Below are 21,974 nucleotides of genomic sequence, written 5' to 3' on the forward strand. Positions count from 1 at the left end.
AATGTGATTTCCGCATCCTCCCACCAATCCAGCTCCGTCACATTTTTCAGGCCGGCCTTCTTGAACCACGATTCCAAACCCATGCCGACGAAGAAGTGGGCTTTCGGGTTGTGCTTCTGGATCGTGAGGACGGACTCGTGGGAGAGGTGGTCGTAGTGACTGTGGCTGATGAGAACTGCGTCGACGAAGGGAATATCAGCGAGGTCGCAGGGCTTCGGAGTATATCGCTTGGGACCCAAAAAGGTGAAGGGCGAGCAGCGGTCCTCGAAGACAGGGTCGAACAGCACGCGCAGCCCGGAGGGAAACTCGACGTAGTAGCAGGCGTGGCCGAGCCATGTCGCGCGGAGCTTAGCGGAGGCTGTGCGGCTGGGTAGGAAGTCTGGCTTGATGACGGAAACATTTGGAGGCGTCGTGTCAGGAGACGGTAGCTTGCCTGTCCAGCTCGGCCTAGACCACGGTATTGTTAGCCAGTGTTGCTGAGGGACGGCGGCTGGAAACGTGGCAGGGCGTACCAAACGACATGCTTAATGAGCTCCCAAGGACCGACGCCGTCACCATAAGAGGGATGAATATTCTTGAAGCCGACGGTTGCGCCGTTCTTCTTCACATGGTGCGGCTTGGAAGAAGCATCGTCGGGTGAGGGGCCCAGCTCGGGGATCTTGGCTACAGCAGTCGTGTATGAAGCCATTGATATGGCAAGGATGGAGGTTGGAGTGGTTGACGCTTTTCTAGCACCGGGGCGAACTGTTGGTTGCTGAAAGAACGTGCGTAGGAAGTGTCGTAACCTGGACATGGCTTTTATAAGGCATTGGGGAAAGATTCCTAGGGAGCAAGGAGATATATAGAGCAGCTGTGGGTGTTCTCGCAGAAAACATCATGTCTCCAGAAGCAAGTATGCTATTGGTGGCCGGGCGGGCCGGGCAGAGCAATGGGCCAACGAGCACTCAAGCAGCGTAAACTCCGTTCACATACTAACCAACCTTCAGTCGGGTTTACGGCGATTAGTATATAGCTACGTCCCGACAAATTGCGAGAAACCACGCAGGCTGCGCAGGCCGCGTCTATTGTGGCATTAAAATTCACCCGTGTCGCATGATGGCGGTGCCCTATTACATTGTCTGGCTTACTTGCCTGCCCATCCCGGGTTACCTAGTCTGCGCGTCACCATGTACAATCTGTACGTTTGCACCCTTCACCTATTGTTTTGGTGGAGTTATCGGACATAAAGTGCGGCAAAGGAAAGCTATAGCTCCGGCGCTGATAGCCTAGAATCAGCATCGGAGCTCCCTATCCTTTCGCCGACTCCCGCGCCGACCACTTGACCTTTGGCCTACGTGCTGCATTTTACCTTACGCGGAGCGGAGTGCTGGAAAAGTCCGGCCTGCCGCTGGAGAGAAATCGCTAAGAATGGGGTTATTGCCCCTCTGCATCAAGTTGGAGGCGCAAGTTGGCGGCGGCCCACGAAACGCGGGAGAACGATTCCCCCGTGGATGGGTCGGATCGGGTTGGGCGCTCACCGGCGATAACACCGCGCGAAAGTGTGCATAGTTAGAACAACCAATACAAAATCATATTCATCTGGGACTGCGCTAGTCTTCCCAAACCGTCATTATCCGTCATCATGGTATCTGAGAAACAACACCCAAAGCAGAACAGGAACAAAACGCGCACCGGAACGCTCAGCAAACTGACAAGGGACTGTCCTCCTCCAGGACGTCCACCGAGCCGCCCAAGAACTTGTAAAGCACCTCACATATCCATGCTCCGGGTATCATCCCTGGCCCCACTGCCGCTGCCCAATTCATCCTCCAATTCGTTGGTGACAAAATCTTCGTACTCTTCCAAGTTCTTCTGCACATGTATCTTGAACTTGATCACGTCGTTGAGCATCCGGTCAATCTCCGTGTGAAGCTCCTCTCTCAAGGAGTTGGCACGAAGCACAAGCTGCTCATACCTGCAATACCTTATCAGTTGTGTCCACAATGATCTCTTTGATTAACGGCACTTACTCGATGCTGGTGTTCATCTCTCGCTGTTCCATGAGTTGCACTGATTCGGATAACGAAGCCCGCATCTTTGCAAGCTCCTTTTCCATCTTCTCGATTTGGGCGTCGGAAGCCATCTTTTGCGCCGTTGTGACCTGTTATGCAAAGTCAGCCGCCATTCCTGTGCTTTCTTCGTGATACATGAACCTACCTCCTTGGTCTTCTCATACTCTTCCTCGGCAGCACGCACTCGATGTTCGAGCGCTTCGACCTCGTTTCGTTTGTCCTCGATGGCCTCCTTGATGCCGTCAAGCAGGTCATGATCCTTCATCATCATGTCCATCGCAATGCTTCTCCGCTCAGAGATCTCTTTCCTCAGCGCGAGGAAGCTGTTCTTCACCTGTCCTCGCAGGTCAAGGTTGAGAATGTGCGCAGGCTGGTACCCAGTCACGGGGTCGGCGAGCAACCTATCCGAAGACGAAGCTCCGCTGGAGCCCTTGAGTTGAGACGAGCTAAAGTCTGGCCCGTCGTTGACTGTGACTTGCAGTTCGTAGTCCTTACCCTTGGCGTTCACAGCCGTCGCTGGGATGAGGGCAATTTGATACGCGAGAGTGTTGTACTTGTCAACCATTCGCTCCAGCTCGTCCAGCTTCCTGCTTGCATCCATCTCCTTGTCCGCTACCTTCTTCTTGACCTCTTCTAGCCTCTGCACCGCCGACTCGATGCCCTTCTGCAGACGCTCTCGTTCAGCAGTCATGCGGTCGATATCCTGCATGCTGATACCCAGATCGTCCACAGCTTTTTGCAAGCCTCGGCGCTCGCCCTCGACTTCCTTCAGCTCTTGCATGAGCTTGTCCAGCTCCTCCTGCAAGACCTGTATGCGGTTTTCGTATTTGTCTGACCTTTGCATGGCGAGAGCATTGTACTCCTCGAATTTGACCTTGTCTTCTTCCATGATCCTGAAGTGGTTATCGAGGACTGCAGGATCAGGGGTTGATTTCTCGAGGTCTTCTATTTCTCGCAGTAGTCGGCTGTTCTCTGCCTCAAGCATTTCAAGCTCGGAAGTGTACTTGGAATTGGACTGCTCGAAGGCCTGGGCCATCCGCTCCACATGTGGCGCCAGCACTCGATTGGCGTCCTCGTCGTCCGCATCCTCGTCCATGGAAAGCCAATCCCTGTACGCTTTGCTGAGGAAGTCAAAGATAATATGATCTCCAGTGACGTCGATACCGCTCTCTAGGCAGGCGTCGTCGTACCGATTGCAGGCGTAGCCATCGAGCATTTGCGCTAGTTGCATCATCCAATGCAAAAGACCCAGGAAGGTGCTCCAATTCTGGCCACCGACGGCTGCAATTTGGCTCTTTGTGATGCTTCGCTCGTAGGGATACCGCAGTTGTTTCAGGATGGGCGGTACCTCTTGGTCGATGTTCTTTTGAAACTTGTGGCTTGGGTCGATACGGCGGTACAGCCACTGGAACATGAAGTTGAAATCCTTCTGTGTTGGAGATTTTATAATGTTCTGGGATAGCACGTGCTTCATCTGCATCTCGAAATTGTTCTGGGCAAGGTAGTCCAGCAGCTCCTGACCGATCCTGGCCTGGTACGACCTGTCTTTTAGAGGGCGAGGGTCTCGCGGTACGCCGGCGGGCTGGGGTGCTTGTTGGAAAAACGACTGATGGCTCATGGGGCCGTTTGTTGAAGGTCTCGCGCGGTATACACTGCTCCTCCTGTCTGCGTCCGTGGAGGCGCGTCCCGGGGCCGGTGTCGGCGCGAAAGACTTGTCGCGGATCGACGTTCGCTTGACAGAAGAAAGGCCCATTTCCGCCAAGTTGGTTCCAGAAGAGGAGCGCTGGAACATTGGTTGGCTCGGTCGTGATAGGGCCAAAGACTGTCTGGAGCCCGACACGGAGCGAGCATGGCTATTCGAGAAGGGCGCACCTGCGCCTGAATTCGATCGCTTCATTGCGGATGCGGGTTGGGGTAAGCCTGAGTTGTAGTTGATGCCTCCTAAGGTCTATGCATCATGTCAGAGGGCAGCTTATGAACGAGAAGTGTCGCTGCGAGAAGCTTCTCTACAGTGTGTGACTGACACATACCTCTCTTGGTCTGCGCACACTCCACAGTCCGGTGTCTTGCGACATGGTGGGATGGCGCGGAACGGCTGTGATCAAGGGGTCGAATGGCCGCCGACCGACTTGCGACACGACTTGCGATGCTCCAAGCGTTGCGCCGAAGTCGTCGAGCAGAGAATAAGTTTGCGCGACAGCTTTGCTTTCGCGGCGCGTGGTTTCGAGGTGTGAGGGTGGGAAGGGAAAGCCGTTGCAGAAGTCGTCGGTCGGTGTTGTTGCCCTGGGGGAAGTAAACAAAATGCTCTACTCGATTCTGATTGGCTGCAAGAGGCACCTCTCAAACAATAAGGCAGGCGCCAGGACCACCACTTTTTTTTTTTTTTTTTTTTTGGGGGGGGGTTAAATGATGCCCAACACGTGAGGCTTCCCTCGTTTATCGGGTGTTTCCTTAGCACCTTTAGATACATAAGCCTACCTTAGTCATGTCGGCTGCATCTGGCTGACGGGGTGTTTCCCTGCAGGGGCCACCCCAGACTAACGGGTTCTCCAGCCGCGCTGGACTGCGCCGAAGCCTCGGTTCAAAACCCGGCCCCCCGTATTACGTATCTGTCGCCAGCTGCGCTACAGACTTCCCACGGCATCTTCTCAGGAACACATGTGCCATCTGTGTCTGTCGCAACCATCACACGACACCTCCTCGACTGGGTGATGCGGTGAGGCTGGTAAGGCAACAATAACAACCATGGCGATTCGAGAGGATATCGTCGTGTCGGCGGTAGGCTGGGCCTGATTCCATTGCTTCCTCTGTTGATTGCTAACTGAACGTAGACGCAATGTCAGTACCCGAACCGAGCCTATGGAGTGCGACTCATCAGACTAATAAACCCGTAGTTCTCCAGGACCCAAGTGTCGCGAGCTCGTCCATTGATAATCGCGTGGCCTTCCTGCGAACCAAGAACCTTACACAAGAGGAGATCGATGCCGCTCTTGCCAGAGTCGGCGCGCAACCGGCCCCAACTGCCGCCCCGACTCCGATGCCGGTCGCCCAGCAGCAACCACCGCAACAGTACTATCAATCATATCCTCCTCAGTATGCAGCATGGCAACCGCCCCCACCGCCTCCCAAGAGAGACTGGAGAGACTGGTTTATCATGGCGACCGTCGTCGGAGGCGTTGGCTACGGCGCGTATGCTCTGGCCAAGGTATGAACTGTGTAGAGACGCGTCTAACATGTGGCAACTAACGAACCCAGCGATATGTTTATCCGATGATCGCTCCCCCAACACCCGAGAAGCTCGAGCAAGACAAGAAGTCCATTGAGGAGCAATTCGACAAAGCGTTCGGATTGGTTGAGCAGCTGGCCAAAGATACTGAAGCTCTCAAGGAGGCGGAGAAGGAGCGGACAGAGAAGCTCGATACAGCGCTCACGGAACTTGAGTCTGTGGTCAAGGAGCTTCGGTCTGCAAACGCGCGAAGGGAGTCGGAAGCACAGCGCATCAAGGATGATGTCCAAGTTCTCAAGGCTTCGATCCCTAAGGCCATGGAAACGCAAAAGGATACTACCGATAACAGACTCAAGGAGGTTAATTCAGAACTCACCAGTCTGAAGACATTGATCACCCAGAGAATGTCGGCCGCTGCAGCACCCCCGAGCACGAATGGATTGCGAAATGGCGGAAGTGTTGCGCCCGTAGCTTCTGTTGCTGGCACCACTGGGGCTGCCGGCAACGGAAGCCAGGGCGGGGACAAGGACGCGGCGAGCACTGTCGAAACAACAAAGACCACGGCAACACCCAGTTTCAACCGACCCTCTCCGCTCAGCGGCAAGCCTGGTGGAAAGGCCTCGATCCCGGCATGGCAGATGGCCATGGCCAACAAGGACTCTGCGGCGGCGTCGTCGACGACAACAAACGGCGCTGAGTCTGCTGGGGGTAGCTCGCAACAAGAGGCCACGAGCTCGTGAAGGAAGTTGTCCTAGTTTCGATGTTCTTTTCTCTTTTGTACAGTAATCAGGTTCGTGCAAGGGAGCCATTGTAGTCATGGGCTTGCGTAAGCCGGCATATATCAATCCAATTCAAGATACAATGTCAAAATGGTGTGCCAGAGTGTTTGATATTTTAATAGTGCCGTTTGCCTGGCTTCGTGCCACGCGCGAAAGCCATCCGACAGCCATCCTAGCTGACCGCGACGACAGGCAAGTAGCCGGCGGCGAGTCGGAAGGGAGCGGCGCTTGACGTGTTTCATGCGGGCTCAGTGTCATTGAGTTGCAGCCTGTGGGCGGCCAGCACCAGCGAGCAGAGTTTCGTGGGGAAGGTTCGTGTAGGGGGTGATGTCGAAAGGGCTGCTTGCGGGCGCCGGGTTAACTCCGTGCCTTGAACCCCCGGAAGGACAAGGCGAGCCAGCCCTGCAGGTATAATGAGCTTGAGATGTTGGCCCGGATCAGTTGGAGTTGAGGGTTTGGCAATGTCCATGCCCTCAAAATAAGCGACACGATAGGCAAATTCGTACATGGCACAACAGAGGCTCGGAGCCCTCAAACGGCGATTGGCAGAGTCGTATTGTTCAGATCGACCGTTTCATGGCCGGGTTGTTGTGTGTGTAAGGGGGCATGGGCGAGGGGCTGTCCCGCAATTGGTAGTTGCCGGGAAATAAGGCGAGCCGCAAATAGCTCAGCCCAGTGTGGTCAAGTATCTGTCGATTTCGCAAGTGATTCTGAAATTGGGTGGCGTGGGCCGACGTAGGTAACTGCAGGTTGCACGAGGTGCTAGGCCACATGTCTGTCACTGTGCTGTGCTATGCTGTGCTGTGCTTTGCTTTGCGATATTGCCAGAGCCGCAGTGTTGGGTGCGTTTCTTATTTCTCTAAGTGGACGGGCCAAGGGTGCATTTTCGTAAATTCTCCTTGATTCGGCAACGGGTGCAGATCACTCTCATGCTCAGCTAACAAAAGCTCAGTTGCATGAGCTGAGGTGAAGGGTGGCTTGAGATGAAGAAAAGATACCAATGTGCCAATGTCTGATACCTTACCTTACCTGTAGCGTATGATATCTTCTAAGGAAGGAAAGGCACCACGGCACTTGACATGTCCACCTTTCTGTTGATCCCACTTTCTAGAAGCAATGGAGCCGATGATTTGTCGGTTCGGCAGGTCCAGGCCGCAGCAGAGCCAACAGTCTGGTGTCGAGCGTCTCCATCCGCAACCATTTCCTATTTCGACCGACGTTGCGGCCCTGTCCCGGACGCTACGGAGCGCCCTGCTGACGACCAATGATGGTGGTGCCTTGTCATCTGGTCGTGGGGAGAAACATGCCATCTGCAGGGCCCATCCCCGCGATCCATCTGCCATCTCAATCGTGATTCCGCCTGAAGCTTGAAGCTCTTGCTTCTCGAGTCTCGAGAGACGCTGGCTCTTTCCACCATGCTCAATACGAATACCGCAACGCGCTCCCGTTGGCCACTCAAATCGCAGGACCGTCCTCCTTCATCGGCGACTTCTCACTGGGTTCGCCACGGCACAAATTGCTCCGACGGGCTCTCGGGGCTTTGCAATCGTCCTTTCTTGTCCTCTTTTGCAGATGTCACTTCACTTACTAGCCACGATGATGAGGAACGTTTTATCTCCAAACCTGGTGCCGTCTTCCACCACACCGATAAACTTCAACAGAGGATGCAAGGATTTTGACAGGGGAACTACCTAGCGTTTGGTCAAGTGGACTACTGCATCTAAGGCACCTCGTACTGCACGAACGTCTGGCGGCCACAAGCGATTCGTCAATCTAGGTAGGCACCTTACCCAGCCTTCAGCCCATCAACAACAACCGAGGCTCCTTGCCAAGCAGCATGTCATAAGCCCTCCCACGATTTGTCTCATTCTCACCACATTAATCAACACCCCCTGCACCTACAGGTCTACAAGTCATCATCTCGCAAGGTAGTCTTCCTTCATCTTCAACAATTCCTTTCTGCTCTGTTACGCGGGGCTGTCAGTATCCGCCAGCGTTGCATTTTCTCATCCCCATTCATCGTCGTTCGTCCCAGTCTACAAGGACGTTCCCCCCAGTAAACGGCTACTCTTCCCGGCCACACGCAAATTTGCTACGCAGTAGCTCGTCTTCTCTACTCATCTGCTTCCTCGTCTCCGTCCTCCCCCCTCCTCCACTCCCTATCCTTGCTTCTGGATACCTTCCTCGAACGGGACCATCAGTCGGTGTACAACGCATGCAGATCAGGCTCTTTCGTCCAGGGACCGCAGTTAATCCCCTCTCATCTGAACTTTTTGTCGACCACGAGCCCTTGACCGTTGCGACTCTTTCTCAACGGGTAGCAGCCTGTTCTTCCAGGGTACCGTATTATTGGAGTGTTTCAACCACGTCAGGCATAGCACGCGGCTTGGCTCAAGTTCAATTGCCTGTCTGCTTCACCTCACAACTCATATTAGAAGCCCTCTACCACTATCCTCTCGACTTGAACAATGTCTACTCCTGCCAACTTCAACAGTCCTTCTTCCTCTTCTTCATCGGGCTTCCCAAATCCACTCGATATGGACCCTGCGCAGTTCAAGTTATTGCTCTCACTTCTGCCAAAGGTGCCTCTGATAACACGGGTGGCCCTGCTTCACGTCCTACATCTGTCGAAGCCCGCCAGATACCTCGATTTAAGGAGTGAGCTCATTGTCGCTGTCCTCCGCTCGTATCTCATGGCCAGCAAACCGCGATCCATCACTTCATCCCAAAAGCTTGCAAATCGGGATAATGGCGTCAAGGGTAGAATATGGGTTTCAACTTATGCCAGTCCTGCTTCCTCCGAGACGGACGTCCGCGACGCGGTTGTAGGCACGATACAATCGCTCCGAACACCGGGCACGCCAGAAATCAATCTCAGACTGCCAGACCTTGTGCCTGTTGAGGCTGAATGGACCGGCTACCGTGCTGGCGCCACTTCCGAATCGAAACCGCCGGCAATCGGAGAAAAAGAGAAGTTCGATGAACTGATGAGAGAGGTCACAAACCCTCTGACCGTCTTGTATCTTCACGGAGGAGCGTACTATCTTTGCGATCCAGCGACTCATCGACCTGCTACCAAAAAAATAGCCAAGCTGACGGGCGGGCGTCTTTACTCTGTCCGCTACCGGCTGGCTCCGCAGCATCCCTTCCCTGCAGCCCTAATGGATGCTCTTGTCTCTTACTTGACGTTGTTGTATCCTCCACCCGATGCCTATCATGAGGCAGTTGAGCCGAAGAACATCGTTGTAGCCGGTGACAGGTGAGTCGTCATTATGAACCAAATCAAGACATCGGCACTGACAAATTGGCAGTGCAGGGGGTAATTTGAGCTTAGCCTTGCTGCAGCTGCTGCTGGAGTTGCGCAGGCAGAAGCGGAAGATACAATGGCTTGGGGAAGAACGCGAAATACCACTGCCCAGCGGTTTGGCCCTCAACTCGCCATGGATGGATATCACGCAAAGCTCCCCAAGCTGGGAATCCAACTGGGAGTTTGACTACCTGCCAAAGGCCTCCGTATATGCCGAGTACAACCCACCGCCGTGCGAAGCCTGGCCAGCAAAACCCCCACGCGCTAGCATTTATGCCGATGACGATCTCATCGCGCACCCGCTCGTGACTCTCGTCATGAACAAGAGCTGGGCAGGTTCGCCGCCTGTCTTCATTTGCACGGGGTGGGAGCTGTTAGCGGACGAGGACAGGTACATGGCGCGCAAGCTAAGAGAAGACGGCGTGCCCGTGGTATTCGAAGAGTATGAGGGAATGCCACACTGCTTTGCCCTGATCTTGGCCAAGATTCCCAACGCTAAGCGTTGCTTTGAGGGTTGGACTGGTTTCATGAAGACGGTCACCAGCAATCCGGAGAGCATATCGTCCAAGGCAACCACTATCAAGGCCAAGTCATTGGAGGAAGTTCCTCGCGAGTTCGTGTCGCTCAGCACGCTTAGTTACGAGGAGATACAAAAGAGAGTCCTTCAAAAGAAAGACGAGAGCTTGAAATCTACACCGGAGGCAGTCCCAAAACTGTAAGCGGCCAAAACCGGGGGCGAGAGCAGCAAGGGATTGAGGTATCGAAGCGGTCCTATGATTTCTGGCTGTTCAACGTAAGGTATCTATCTACATCACTCATGTCATGTAATTATTCACGAAAACATATGTAAAGAAGGTCGGTCAAGCGGATATTGAGCCGCATGAAAAGGGCCGCGCGTCGAAACGAATATGAAGAAATATAGTTGCTTAATTGGAATCACACAGAGGTAGAGGAAATAAGTAGCTTGCCCTGCTGCGTTCATACAAATTCCCCGATTTCAACTGGGTATGCAGGGGCATAGCGACCACTGTGCTTCGGGGCGCTTTGACTTAACCGGGCTCTCTTCCGGGCTAACAAGCTACGAAGGCCTACCTTACTATGCAGTACGTTGCCTACCTATGTTACTTCGCAAGATATCCGTACTTCACCCTCTATATAAGGTAGCCCTGGAGGTGCATTGGTGTACAGACATACCCCTGTCAGAACCTTGATTTTACCTCAGGTTCCCTACCTACCTGGCCGGGTACTCCAAGCTCACCTACTCCAACGTGGCACTGCGCGGGCATTTGGGGTAAAAAAAAAAAAAAATCTCACCCTGTAGCTCTACGGACATCGCGACCTCACCTGCCGATTGTCGACTATCGACCATGGAGCGCCACAAGAAGACTGTCTCCAAAATTGCTGCTGCAGTGCGGTCGTTCTTCGACCGAAAGGAGCCCTACCGCATCTTCCACGGCTCGACCAACAGCACCCGTCCCTTCCGCCGAGATCGCTTCGTTGATATCAGCGCCCTCGGCAATGTTCTCGAGGTCAACAAAGCCGCGCGCACCGCCCTGGTCGAGCCCAATGTCCCCATGGACCGCCTTGTTGAGAGCACCCTTCGTCACGGCCTGATCCCCCCCGTCGTTATGGAGTTTCCCGGCATCACGGCCGGAGGAGGCTATGCCGGTACCGCAGGCGAGAGCTCGAGCTTCAAGCATGGCTTCTTCGATGATACCATCAATGAGGTCGAGCTTGTACTGGCAAACGGCGAGGTCGTCCGCGCCAGCCGCGATGAGAGATCCGACCTCTTCCGGGGCGCCGCTGGCGCCGTCGGTACTCTAGGTGTCACCACCATGATTGAGCTTCAACTGATCGAGGCCAAGAAGTACGTGAAGACGACGTACCACCGCACTCACAGCGTCGCCGAGGCTGTCGAGACGGTCCAGGCCGAGACGAAGAACCCGGAAAACGACTATGTTGATGGCATCCTTTTCTCCAAGGACCACGGCGTCATCATCACCGGCAAGCTGACGGACGATATTCCCGCTGACAGCAAGCCTCAGACTTTCAGCGGCGCCTGGGATCCCTGGTTCTATCTTCACGTCAAAGACCGAACCATTGGCGCCTCTTCCGGTGCCATCGAAGGCACTGCCCCTGTCGTCGATTTCGTCCCCTTGGCCGAATATCTATTCCGCTATGACCGAGCTGGCTTCTGGGTCGGCGCTGCTGCCTTTGATTACTTCAAGTACGTGCCGTTCACGCGCTTCACCCGTTGGTTTCTCGACGACTTTCTTCACACGCGTATGCTCTATCGTGCGCTGCACGGGAGTGGCGAGTCGGCACGCTTCGTCGTTCAGGACCTCGCTCTCCCCTACAAAAACGCCGAGCGCTTCGTGGACTACACTGCCGAAAACTTCAACATCTGGCCGCTGTGGCTTTGCCCCTTGAAGCAGACGGCACCGCCAACCTTTCACCCGCACACGGGCGAGATTGAGACCCGACCGGCAGCCGGTAGCAGCTCGAGCAGTGTCACTACCGCGCCTAAACCGATGCTCAACATCGGCCTCTGGGGTTGGGGCCCTGCGAACCCTGACGAGTTCGTGGCTAAGAACCGCGCGCTCGAGCATAAGCTGCGCGAGCTCGGCGGGATGAAGTGGCTATACGCGCACACATACTACACCGAGGACGAATTCTGGCAGGCCTATGATCGTGAGTGGTATGACGGACTTCGTGTCAAGTATGGCGCTACGACCCTACCAACGGTCTACAACAAGGTCAAGGTTGATGTCGATGCCCGGAAAGAGGAGCTTAAGAACTGGCGCCAAGTTGTAAAGTCGAAGCCGCCCATCGGCGGCCTTTATGGTATCTGGAAAGCTATCCAGAGTAAGGATTACCACCTGCATCGCCACGCAGAGTGGAAGTACAGGCGTGAGCAGTAGGCAAGTTCAACCAGGCGAAGTTGGCATTGGAGTACAACATGTTTGGAAACGAACGACTGAGCATACGAACAATTGAATGAGATTGTGCTCTTTGTGACATGTACCGGTGTGGTAGTGGCATCACCGGCGGCTTTGCCGCTAGATGAAAATATCAAAAGTGGACAGACAAGAAGAGGCATTGTAGGCGCATGGGACGCGGTAATACAGGCGCGAAGTCACGGCTGCAAGATTTGAAGGTTGTTACTCTGGAGGACTTCATTAACATAAAAAGCCGTTTCAATTCATTCATATCTCTCTTTTACCCTGGCCTCATCATCTCGATGCTCGAATAACCCCATCTGGCCGGTATATACAATCACTATTACGAGAGACATCCTCGCGACATGATCCCCGTATCTAGGTTCACATCCATCGCGACCCGTGGCGCCTCTGCTCCTCCTCTCAGATTAACTACCTCATGCTGGCCTATGCTTTTTGCAGCAGTGATGTCGCAAGATCTATGCATCCGCCTCTATCCGTGCGCAAGTCCAAGATCGAAAAAGGAAATGTGTATCTGTTCGCAATTGCGATACAGCTTATGCCTTGACGCTGTAGGATCGCTTGAACATCTCGTCAATGTGCTCGAGGTAGTAGGTACCGGGGGCGATGGTGGAAGCATCACCTTTGGGTGCGTAGCCCTTCTGGAGGTGAGCCTGTTTGCGAAGGTCGCACATCTAGTTCATATGTTAGCTGCTCATTCAATTTCGTAGCCTGAAGAGGTATCATATCTTACAGAATCATAGGTCTCAGGAGCCACCTTGCGGCGGGCCTCCAGTCTTGCGGGGATATCAAGGACCTTGGCGAGAGGAGTCACATCTCCATTAATGCGGAAAGACAAGAAGGAGGCAGCGAGGCCGGAGCCGTAGCTAAAGACACCGATGCGCTTTCCGCTGAGGGTGGCGGCATCAACATGAGACAGCAAGCTAGCGACACCGCCCCAGACGCTGCCGCAGTACATGTTGCCGCAGAGGGTGGCGACCTGGATGCTGGGGTTCACTCTCTCCTGGAACTTCTTCTTGGTGAGCGCCATGAACGTCTTCTCAACGACCTTGTCTGTCAGAGACTTCTCGTAGTCCATATCGCGCAACTCGGGAGCAACCTCAGCAAAGACGGAGCTGTCGGCATCGGCAAGATAGTCGTGGTATAGCAGACGAGCGTACGACTTTTGAACCAACTTGCAAGTGGGGGCGTGGAAAGCAAGGTAGTCGAATCGGTCCAGGCCCGCCTTGGGGGCAGCGTCGCCGTTGGACAGCTTGGCCTCGCGCTTGTTGTACTCGCGATAGGCAGCGTCCAGGGCCTTGGTGTAGCAGTTAACCGAGTAGTGGCCGTCGACGTAAGGGTACTCGCTGGTCAGGTCGGGCTTGTAGAAGTCGTAGGCGTGCTGCATGTAGGTGCCGCGCAGGCCAGGCTCCAAAACCACGGGAGCGTTAGGACCGACGAGCATGGCGACGGCACCAGCACCGCCCGTAGGGCGGGCATTTCCCTTAGCATAAAGGGCGATGTCACCGGCGACAACGATGGCATCGCGACCGTCCCAGGCAGATGACTCGATCCAATTGACAGTGTTGAAAAAAGCGTTCGTTCCTCCGTAGCAGGCGTTCACGGTGTCAACACCTTCAATGTTGGTGTTGTCGCCAAAGAGCTGCATGAGCACGGTCTTGACCGACTTGGACTTGTCCAGAATGGTCTCAGTACCGACCTCGAGGCGACCGATGGAGTTGGGGTCGACGTTGTACTTCTTCAGGAGGTTGGAGGTGACGGTCAGAGCGAAAGAGTAGATATCTGCAAGATGGGAGAGTTAAAACCGAGCTTGTGCGAAAACAGGACTATGATAGTTCGGCGTACCCTCGCGGTCGTCGCAGAAAGCCATCTTGGTCTGGCCAAGGCCGATAGTGTACTTGCCGGCGCTGACGCCATCGAAAGTCTCAAGCTCAGATTGCTCGACATACTGTTTGTTAAGGGCAGAGTGTTAGCGAGCAATTGCTCCTAGAGGCGGAAAATCACACAAAAGGGCTTCGAGGGTAGCGACGCAGACGAGCAAGGAGAGGGGTAATCAGCGAGTGGTGAAGGGTGGGTTGCGATTTCGGCGGGGTAGAGAGTGTTTTTTTTTTTTCTCGGGGTGACTGAGAGCTTTCTGTGTCTAGCGACTTACCTGGCTGGGGAAGTAGATCTCAATGGCCTTGATGCCAATGTTCTGAGGGCGGGAAGCCATTTTGGAGAGGGATTCAATTAGGCTGAAGAACGGGGAGAGGAGAAAGATTGCGGAAGATTGGAATGGTCTGTCAGATTGTAGAGTTAGCCAGGAGCTTTCTTTGTTTTTGAACTCGACGGGCTTTCACCGCCGTTTCAACAAATCGGCAGAGCAGTCGCAGAGGTGCCCAACATGCAGAAAGAGAGAGCCAGGGTTCAGCACTCCAGCAACATGTGGTTGCTGGGGTGGTCGAGGTTGAGAGAGGGGGAGGGGCAGCGAGACCCAACGCACCTATTGGTAGGGAAGGCGGGTTTGTTTGCTTGAGGGCGGATGAATTGCGCAAACTTTGGAGGTGGATGCGGAGCAGGAGGATGAAGAGGGTAGAGAAGAGGAGTAGCAGGTGGCAGTCGGAGAGTACAAGTAGGATTTTTTTCGGGGGGAAAGAGAGGGAAAAAGGTGTGCCTAGAGACGAGACGAGACGGAGAGAAGTGTCGAGACCGAGACGAGGGGCGTTTATGATTTTTTTTATTTTAATTTTCCACAGCTCTGCAGATGATAGGAGACTAACAGCGGGAGGCAAAGGCACAGAGGGGAGTGTTTTAATATTAATCCCCACTGACGTAGCAACACACCACGGCGGTGCAATGGGCGTCGAGTAAGGTATCCATCCATCAATGGATAGCACTACACTTGGATGGGACAGGACAGAACGGGACCCGGAGAGGCCAGGACAGGATAGGACACCCAGGATGGGGATGGGATGGGATGGGATGGAATGGAATGGATTGGGACGGGACGGGGACGGGGACGGGGCATTAAAGAACGACAAGGTACATAGACAGCTACGCAGTCGATACAGAGCAGAGCGGGACGGGTCAAGCTTGAGGAAGACTTGCTCAATGCAGGGGCAGATGTAGGTTCCGATGCCTGGCCTGATGAAGGAAGAAGGAAAGCAAGAACAAAATTAAAAATTAAAAACGAAAAACGAAAATCAGGGGACCAACAGCACCAGTGACGGGTGTGCATGTGTGACGGACGAGGTGAGGAGGGGAGTGTGCGCGGATGATGGAGGCACACTATACCTACCAGACCAAATCTAACCAGTCCAGTAATAAAGCCATCCCCTATCAGTCTCAAAGGCGCGAAAGCTAACGTCCAGCGACGGACCGCTTCAATAATGGCGTGACCTTCCCCCTCTGTTGTATCCAAGAGAAGCTCTACGAAGGCGCAACCTGAGCTACAGCTAGCCTTCCATGTCCTCCAGGTCTTGTCCGTCCGGAGCCGGCATCCGGACTGCACGGAGCCTTTTCATGTCTGTTGGGCAGCGGACACAGGACGCCTGTTACGCTACGGTTCGAATCATGCGAGGTTTTTCTACCCTTCTCTTTCTCTGCGTCAGAAGTAATCCCTCGGCCTTGACCAATGCCTCTACCTCGTTCTTGGCCCGATACTGGCACCTGCTTGCCAAGTTATTTTCCGTCATGCCGCAACATGGCGGGACATGGCTGCCAGAGCTGAGGGCGGGTTCGCAGAATACGCAGTACAAGTAAAAATAAAGACGACGTGCTGTGTCCTCAACTGGCCGGTGCATCGGACCCGGAGGATCACAGGCCCCCCTCCCTGCTCGGCTGGTTAACCTTGCCTTTGTGACCAGTCTGGCGGTGGTTTGCCATGCCAACACTGCATCCATCATGACTGATGCAGAGCATGCCTTGCCAACTGTCATCGTGTCTTGCCCTGCAACCCTTGCCCAAGGCAGACCCGAAGGTAGGGTAACGATGAAGTTAGGTGTTGCATAGGTAGGTAAGGTAGGAGATACTAGGTAGGTGGTGGTGAGGTTGAGCTGCTGCGGGCCGTGAGTTCAGGCAGGGTGCGGGTGCGCTGCGGATGCGGTGCGGGTGCGGCAGCGGTAGCGGTAGGTGCAGAGAACTTTCTACGACGGAGAGATGTGTGTTTTGTTGAAAAAGTACAAGTGTTTGGAAGCAATGTGTGTTTGTGTGTGTTTGCTTTGTGTGTGCCGCAATACGCACCTGTGTCTGTACACGTCGTGGTCTTTTGTTGGTGGGGGGAGGGGGGTGGAGGGGTGGGCAAGATGGACGGGAAATCCACGTCCCCTCCCTCCTTCACCACCAAGTTTGGGCCCTCAAAACATACAAGGCGCTCAACGTTGAATGCCCTGCCACCCTGCTCCCCCTGCCCGCCTCGAGACTTGATGAGGGGACCTACTGCGTACATAGTACATAGTGAAGATGTGAAAGTCATAGCCTCACAGGTATCGGAACACCCCCAGTGGGGTCTTTTCGGGAACAATGAGTGGGACCTGCGAGAAGTGAAGTAAGTACCTTACCTCAGGTACCTTATCAATCAGTAACCCATCTGAGTGGGCTATTCGTAGGTAGGTAGGTATAGGTAGGTATACTACCTAGGTAGTCACTGAAGATGCGATGCGATGCGACGCGATGCGACGCGATGCGATGCCCACGCTCTTCTTCAAGCTCAAACAGACAGGATTTTGCGCCCCTCCCATCCGGCTCGTCGGTCCCGGCTGCGGTCTTGGGTACCCGTACGTACGTGACACATCTGCAGTTCTTCAACGAGTTTGTTTGCTTCTGTCTCTTTGATTACCTGGGATCGCAATTTGGCCTGCGCGAAAACGGGTAAGCGGATAAGGACATGGCGGCTGATCTTGGAAGCGAACGGTACTCACGCACGCACCGGACTCGCCAAGGGCGTCCAAAGGTACTTGATAACGTAGCAGGGCCTGCACATTGTGGGCGATGCTTGAGAGACTCTCATCCATGTTCCGGGTTGCGCACTTGAGGCTCCACTGGACAAGCCGTTCTCGCATCTTTTCCCCTCCCTCCCTCCTTCTTCTTCTTCTCGAACGCCGGCGTCAGTGTGAAAAGAACAGAAAAAGACAGGGGGGGAAAAGACCGCACGAAACCCACACCAAGGCCGTAGCCCGCGGCTCGCATGGCTTGGCAGCTCCGAGTCTCTGTTTCGCTCGGGGCGTGGCGGCTTCGGCCTCGAACTCGAACGAGACTGAACAGCTTTAAAATTCACAGTCATCTACCTACTTATCCACAAACATACGCGGGACTCTTGTTATGCGTCTTGACTGTGGCTGAGTCTTTCGCCTTGCCGAAACTACAAACCTTGCGCAGCTGACAACCTCAACTGCATCTTGCCTCGCCTTGGCTACCTTAGGTCATCGTCGTTGTCGTCGTCGTCGTCGTCGGGCAACGAGATGTCACCAAGGTACTTCTGCTTCGGGGACTGTACGTAACAGAGTCGCCATTACTCCTTCTTAGCCGCCGCGCCACCCTTGTCCCCCACCTCTTCTGAATGGATCACCTCGACTTGAGCAAGTCGTCCCATTCACTACCACATCTGTTTCGATATCGAAGCCGCATCGGCCCTCCGAGAGACGTGGGCCCTCCTCCTCCTCAACCTCTTCTGACATCTGAGTCCTCCTCCGTCACAGTGGCCGACACCGATGCTCCGAGTCACCCACCCTGGAAAGCTCCCCCCGTCTCGATGCATACTTGGTTATATTCCCTCAACGTCTACACCACATTGCTTGAGGTACTTTTTTTGCTCGACGAAGAAGTCGCCTTGGGTCTGCACTTGCCGTCACTCTTTGGCCAGGCTATGGTGTCATCCCAGCTTCACCCGCGTGTCTTGCTCGAAATCCGAGCTTCTTCGACCGAGTGTAACCAGACTCAAAATCCAGCAAAAATTTTCTCCTTGGCCTGTCGTCTCCGTCATCGCCATACCCGCACATCTCCGCGCTCGCATCGGCCCTCTGGCCCTGGCACATGGTTCAAAACCCCTCCTTTACGAACACAGGTTCCGGCTTCTCCCTTTCAGAGAGCATGAAAAACATGCCCTTCATCCCACGCTCACTGCCGTCTCAGCACAGGCAAAATGTCGTCCAAAATCTGAACCGCCCTTCAAGTCCCCTAGGTCGCAACTCGGATTCAGCTGCGCCTGCCCCCCACCCCCGACCTTTTTTTTTTTTCTCCTTTATTGTGCCCTTTCCGTCCATCGGACTTGCCTCGGGTGCCCTGATTGGCCCTTCTCCGCAAAGACTGCGAAATCGAGGTTTGTTCGTGGATATTCCGTTTCCTGAGGCACTATGCAGACTGCCATCATGGTCGAGCTAGTAGGCTATTCGTCTTCCATATGCACTGGCTCACACATATGAATGAGACACCCATCGTAGGGATTTCTTCCGGTTGGTCTATGTGAGCCGGTTTTCTAACCCAACCGAGAAAGAATTACAGCAGCCAAGTTAGTCCGATCACTGGACTAAGTTGACGAACCCAACCCAGCCCAGCGTCATCGTTCACTATGCCTGGCTTTTTTGGCCGGCCACAAGAACAACGTTGCGATAGACGCATTGTAATGGACATCATCGAACCCGAAAAGTTGGGTTTGATAGAAGGTATCCTAGTGCGGTTTTCCGCAAAGCAGCTGCTTGAGATGCGCATTTACAAAGACGAGCGCAGTGACATGGATACGTAGTCATCTGTCGGAATTCCCCATTTACAAGTGAACCGTCCCAAACGCCGGTCAATGCACTCTCGTGTACCAGAATAAGCTCGTTCGAGTGCTAGCAATGCAACTCAAATCTCCACCGGGGTACCGTAGCCCGAGTCTCTCTTTCGGGTGGTCTCGTCACCTCCACCCTCGGTTTTCGCTCCATCAGTCAACGGGACCGGCGGTTCTGTCACCTGTTCTTCCGCCTCGGCCGCCCCCTTCGCCGCTGCCGTCTCCGCAACCTCGGTAGTAGCATCCACATCGGAGCCGGAACCGGACTCCGAATCGCTTGAGGAGTCGGGGGAATTTTCCTTGTTTGGCTTGCTCCTCATCTTTTTCTTCTCAACGTTGCGTTTCTCCTTGCTCTCCTGCTTCCTACGCACCTTGTCAGCTTCCTTCTCCTCCACCGACTCTTCCGACTTTTTTCCCTCTTCCTCTCTTTTCTTCTTCTCCCCTTCCTCCTTCTTCTCAGCTTCGGCCTGCCGCTTCTCCTCAGCAGCTTTTAATTCCTTCTCCTTCTTCTCCTTGCGCGTCTCCACAACCCATTCTGCAGCGCCTGCAACCGCATTCTCGGCGCTACGCTTGTGCTTCATAAGGAACCCCTGAATCTCAGCTGGACTAAACTCGTGGGCAGGGATCTTTGTTGCGAAATCCCTCGATAGTTTGTCGACCTTGAACTTAATCTCAGCTGTACGTATGGCCTGTTGCTCGGCCAAAGCCTTCTCGTCTTCGGAGTCTTTGAGGCTCTGCATCTGCTGGGCGGCTTCATTCTCGTCACCTTCGAGGGGAGCAAAGATGGCTCTGAATATGGACCCGATGATCTCCTCGTCGGCAAGTGTGAACTTTACCACAAGATCCACGCGACCAGGTCGAATGAGAGCCTTGTCGAGCTTCTCCACGTGATTTGTCGTCATGATCAGTACACGGCCCTCTTGACTAGCCACGCCATCCAATATGTTTAGCAAACCAGAGAGTGACAGCCTGCTCGAATTTGTTGTCGTTGTGGCGTTGCCCGGGGTGGTCTGTCCAGGTACCATGTCGCTAGACCCCTCCTTGGCATCGGAGTTTTCAGCCGTCGAGTCCTCCCTCGTGTGGGTAAGACCAGCAGTGTCAATGTCCTCGAGAAGAACTACACATCGGCGTGGCAACTCTGCGAAGAGTGTGGCAAGATTTTCCTCGTTGGCAGAGATGGAGTTCAGACTGACTATATAGATCCTCATCTTGAAGAATCCCGCCAGAGCAAGCGACAAAGAGGACTTGCCGGTTCCAGGGGGGCCGGTCAATAGGTAACCGCGCCGCCAAGGTATTCCACGGTTCGAATACCACTTCCGGGTTGCAGGTGAGAGGTAATCGGCGACATCTTCCACGAGCTCTTGCTTCGTCTTTTCATTGAGAATAACAGTGGAGAAGGGTCGAGATGTGCGCGCCATGCACCGCTGCCATGAGGGCTCCGTCATGCCGGCACGTGTACTACCGCGGTAGATCATTGTTTTTTGAGAATCCTTCTTGAGGTACTCGGTTCGAGCCTCCTGGAGCAACTCCTTGAGAATCCAGGGGTTACGACCAAAGCAGGAAACACTGATTTCTTCGCGCTCGCTAACGACCAGGTAAGAGGCTTGTTGCTGGTTCTGGCTACGCTTGAAGAGTAGCAGGTGACCGCGGTACCAAAAGGTATGGCTACCAAAGCTGGGTGTGTAAGCCAGGGGCTTCTTCTTCGGGCCCGGCTCGCTTGACGCTTCCCCAGAATCGCTGTCCTCCTCGTCATCATCATCCCAGCGCCAAAGGAACCAGGACCGCGAGTTCAGGTTTGTGTTGACGACGAACCGCCGAGAGTTCTTGGCAAAGCGTTGGGCGGCGACCCAAGACATGAGAATGTTCTATCCGAGTTCAGCTTTTTTGGTCATGAAGTATGTCACCCATCACGACTGAATCTTTGAACCATACTTACGTAGATTTCATCGTCGGTGCGGACCTCGACCGTGGACATGAGATAGGTATCAATCTTCTCCCAAAGGTAATCGCTGAAGTAGCGCCATGCGAATGTTGCTCCACCGCAGAGGATAACCAGGGGTATGTAGACGTTGAGATCGATGCCTAGATACTTTTGGAAGGCGGTCGAGAAGACGCTGAACCCGGGGAAAAAGAAATCCAGCAGTGCCATTTGAGGAGGCGCCTGAGCCGCGATGGACTCGGATGTATTCAAGGGGTCCGCGCAGGAGGCGGGTTGCGGAAAAGTTTCCATGATGTCTATGGGGTTTGGGGAATTGTTTTTGAGGGCCGGCTCTTGGAAATGAATGATTGTGGTGATTCGAACGGCTTGTGTGTTTGGAGGCCAGTTCAGAGTTGTAAGTGATGTGGGACGGAGGGAGGGTTTTGAGAGAAAGGGTGGGTGACACAGAGTGAAGAAACCCGTGAATATGGTCAGGCTGCCTTGAGGTATATATCTCGCAGAGAAGGCAGCCATCCCGCCTCACAATCTGTGTTCGTGACCGGAACCAGCCAGTCATGAAGAGACATCTCCGTGAAGGCCAGCATTTGCCTCTGTGGTTCCTACGGGCCAATCACATTGCCTAGACGATGAGGCCGCCAGGCACGATCCATTCACTTGAGTCACTCCGGAAGGGCTAGGGGCGGTGGGCCGCAGCGAGAGGACGCAACAGAAACCTTTTGAAGACATTCTTTGAGGGCAAGAAGAAGCTAAGCAGCCGCAGCGAGCTGGCCGGTGCCTTCGCCAGGTTATGCTTCACGACTGCGTGTCCGAAGAGACTAGCCATCCGCAGGTGGAACAAATGGACCATGTTTGGATTAGTCGAAGGAGTAAGAAGAGGAGCTGCACCTTGTCTGACTGCAAGACCCAGGAAAGGATGAAAAGGATGACTGCATATCATCATGTGGGATGAATGGCATCTGACGTCTCG

At 54.2% G+C, this 21,974-nt stretch overlaps 6 protein-coding genes across 6 annotated transcripts; 3 read left to right on the top strand and 3 right to left on the bottom strand.

Moving 5' to 3' along the window:
* Positions 1-1,749: 1,749 nt before the first annotated feature.
* On the bottom strand, positions 1,750-4,126 carry NDC80 (putative kinetochore protein NDC80; the record flags this gene model as incomplete). Its single annotated transcript, XM_036646226.1, has 4 exons — positions 1,750-1,954; positions 2,010-2,140; positions 2,197-3,999; positions 4,082-4,126. 4 exons carry the CDS (start codon positions 4,124-4,126, stop codon positions 1,750-1,752), a joined length of 2,184 nt encoding a protein of 727 aa, XP_036488896.1.
* A 670-nt stretch (positions 4,127-4,796) lies between these two features.
* PEX14 (Peroxisomal membrane protein PER10) lies at positions 4,797-6,017 on the top strand (the record flags this gene model as incomplete). The annotated part of the gene is made up of 4 exons (XM_036646227.1): positions 4,797-4,829; positions 4,883-4,889; positions 4,946-5,256; positions 5,307-6,017. 4 exons carry the CDS (start codon positions 4,797-4,799, stop codon positions 6,015-6,017), a joined length of 1,062 nt encoding a protein of 353 aa, XP_036488889.1.
* A 2,507-nt stretch (positions 6,018-8,524) lies between these two features.
* Positions 8,525-10,082, top strand: est-1 (Esterase; the record flags this gene model as incomplete). Its single annotated transcript, XM_036646228.1, has 2 exons — positions 8,525-9,315; positions 9,368-10,082. 2 exons carry the CDS (start codon positions 8,525-8,527, stop codon positions 10,080-10,082), a joined length of 1,506 nt encoding a protein of 501 aa, XP_036488565.1.
* Positions 10,083-10,730: 648 nt separating this feature from the next.
* On the top strand, positions 10,731-12,284 carry CGCS363_v014380 (Delta(24)-sterol reductase; the record flags this gene model as incomplete). The annotated part of the gene is made up of 1 exon (XM_036646229.1): positions 10,731-12,284. The coding sequence occupies one exon, from the start codon at positions 10,731-10,733 to the stop codon at positions 12,282-12,284; it is 1,554 nt and encodes a 517-aa protein (XP_036488550.1).
* Positions 12,285-12,859: 575 nt separating this feature from the next.
* Positions 12,860-14,535, bottom strand: hcs1-0 (Hydroxymethylglutaryl-CoA synthase; the record flags this gene model as incomplete). The annotated part of the gene is made up of 4 exons (XM_036646230.1): positions 12,860-12,997; positions 13,057-14,105; positions 14,169-14,271; positions 14,476-14,535. The coding sequence occupies 4 exons, from the start codon at positions 14,533-14,535 to the stop codon at positions 12,860-12,862; spliced, it is 1,350 nt and encodes a 449-aa protein (XP_036488551.1).
* Positions 14,536-19,142: 4,607 nt separating this feature from the next.
* On the bottom strand, positions 19,143-21,298 carry bcsl1b-2 (putative mitochondrial chaperone BCS1-B; the record flags this gene model as incomplete). Its single annotated transcript, XM_036646231.1, has 2 exons — positions 19,143-20,933; positions 21,005-21,298. The coding sequence occupies 2 exons, from the start codon at positions 21,296-21,298 to the stop codon at positions 19,143-19,145; spliced, it is 2,085 nt and encodes a 694-aa protein (XP_036488552.1).
* Positions 21,299-21,974: the final 676 nt, after the last annotated feature.

The sequence above is a fragment of the Colletotrichum siamense genome, assembly GCF_013390195.1.
Source record: "Colletotrichum siamense strain Cg363 chromosome Unknown KSG_Cg363_contig10, whole genome shotgun sequence".
NCBI lineage: Eukaryota > Fungi > Ascomycota > Sordariomycetes > Glomerellales > Glomerellaceae > Colletotrichum > Colletotrichum siamense.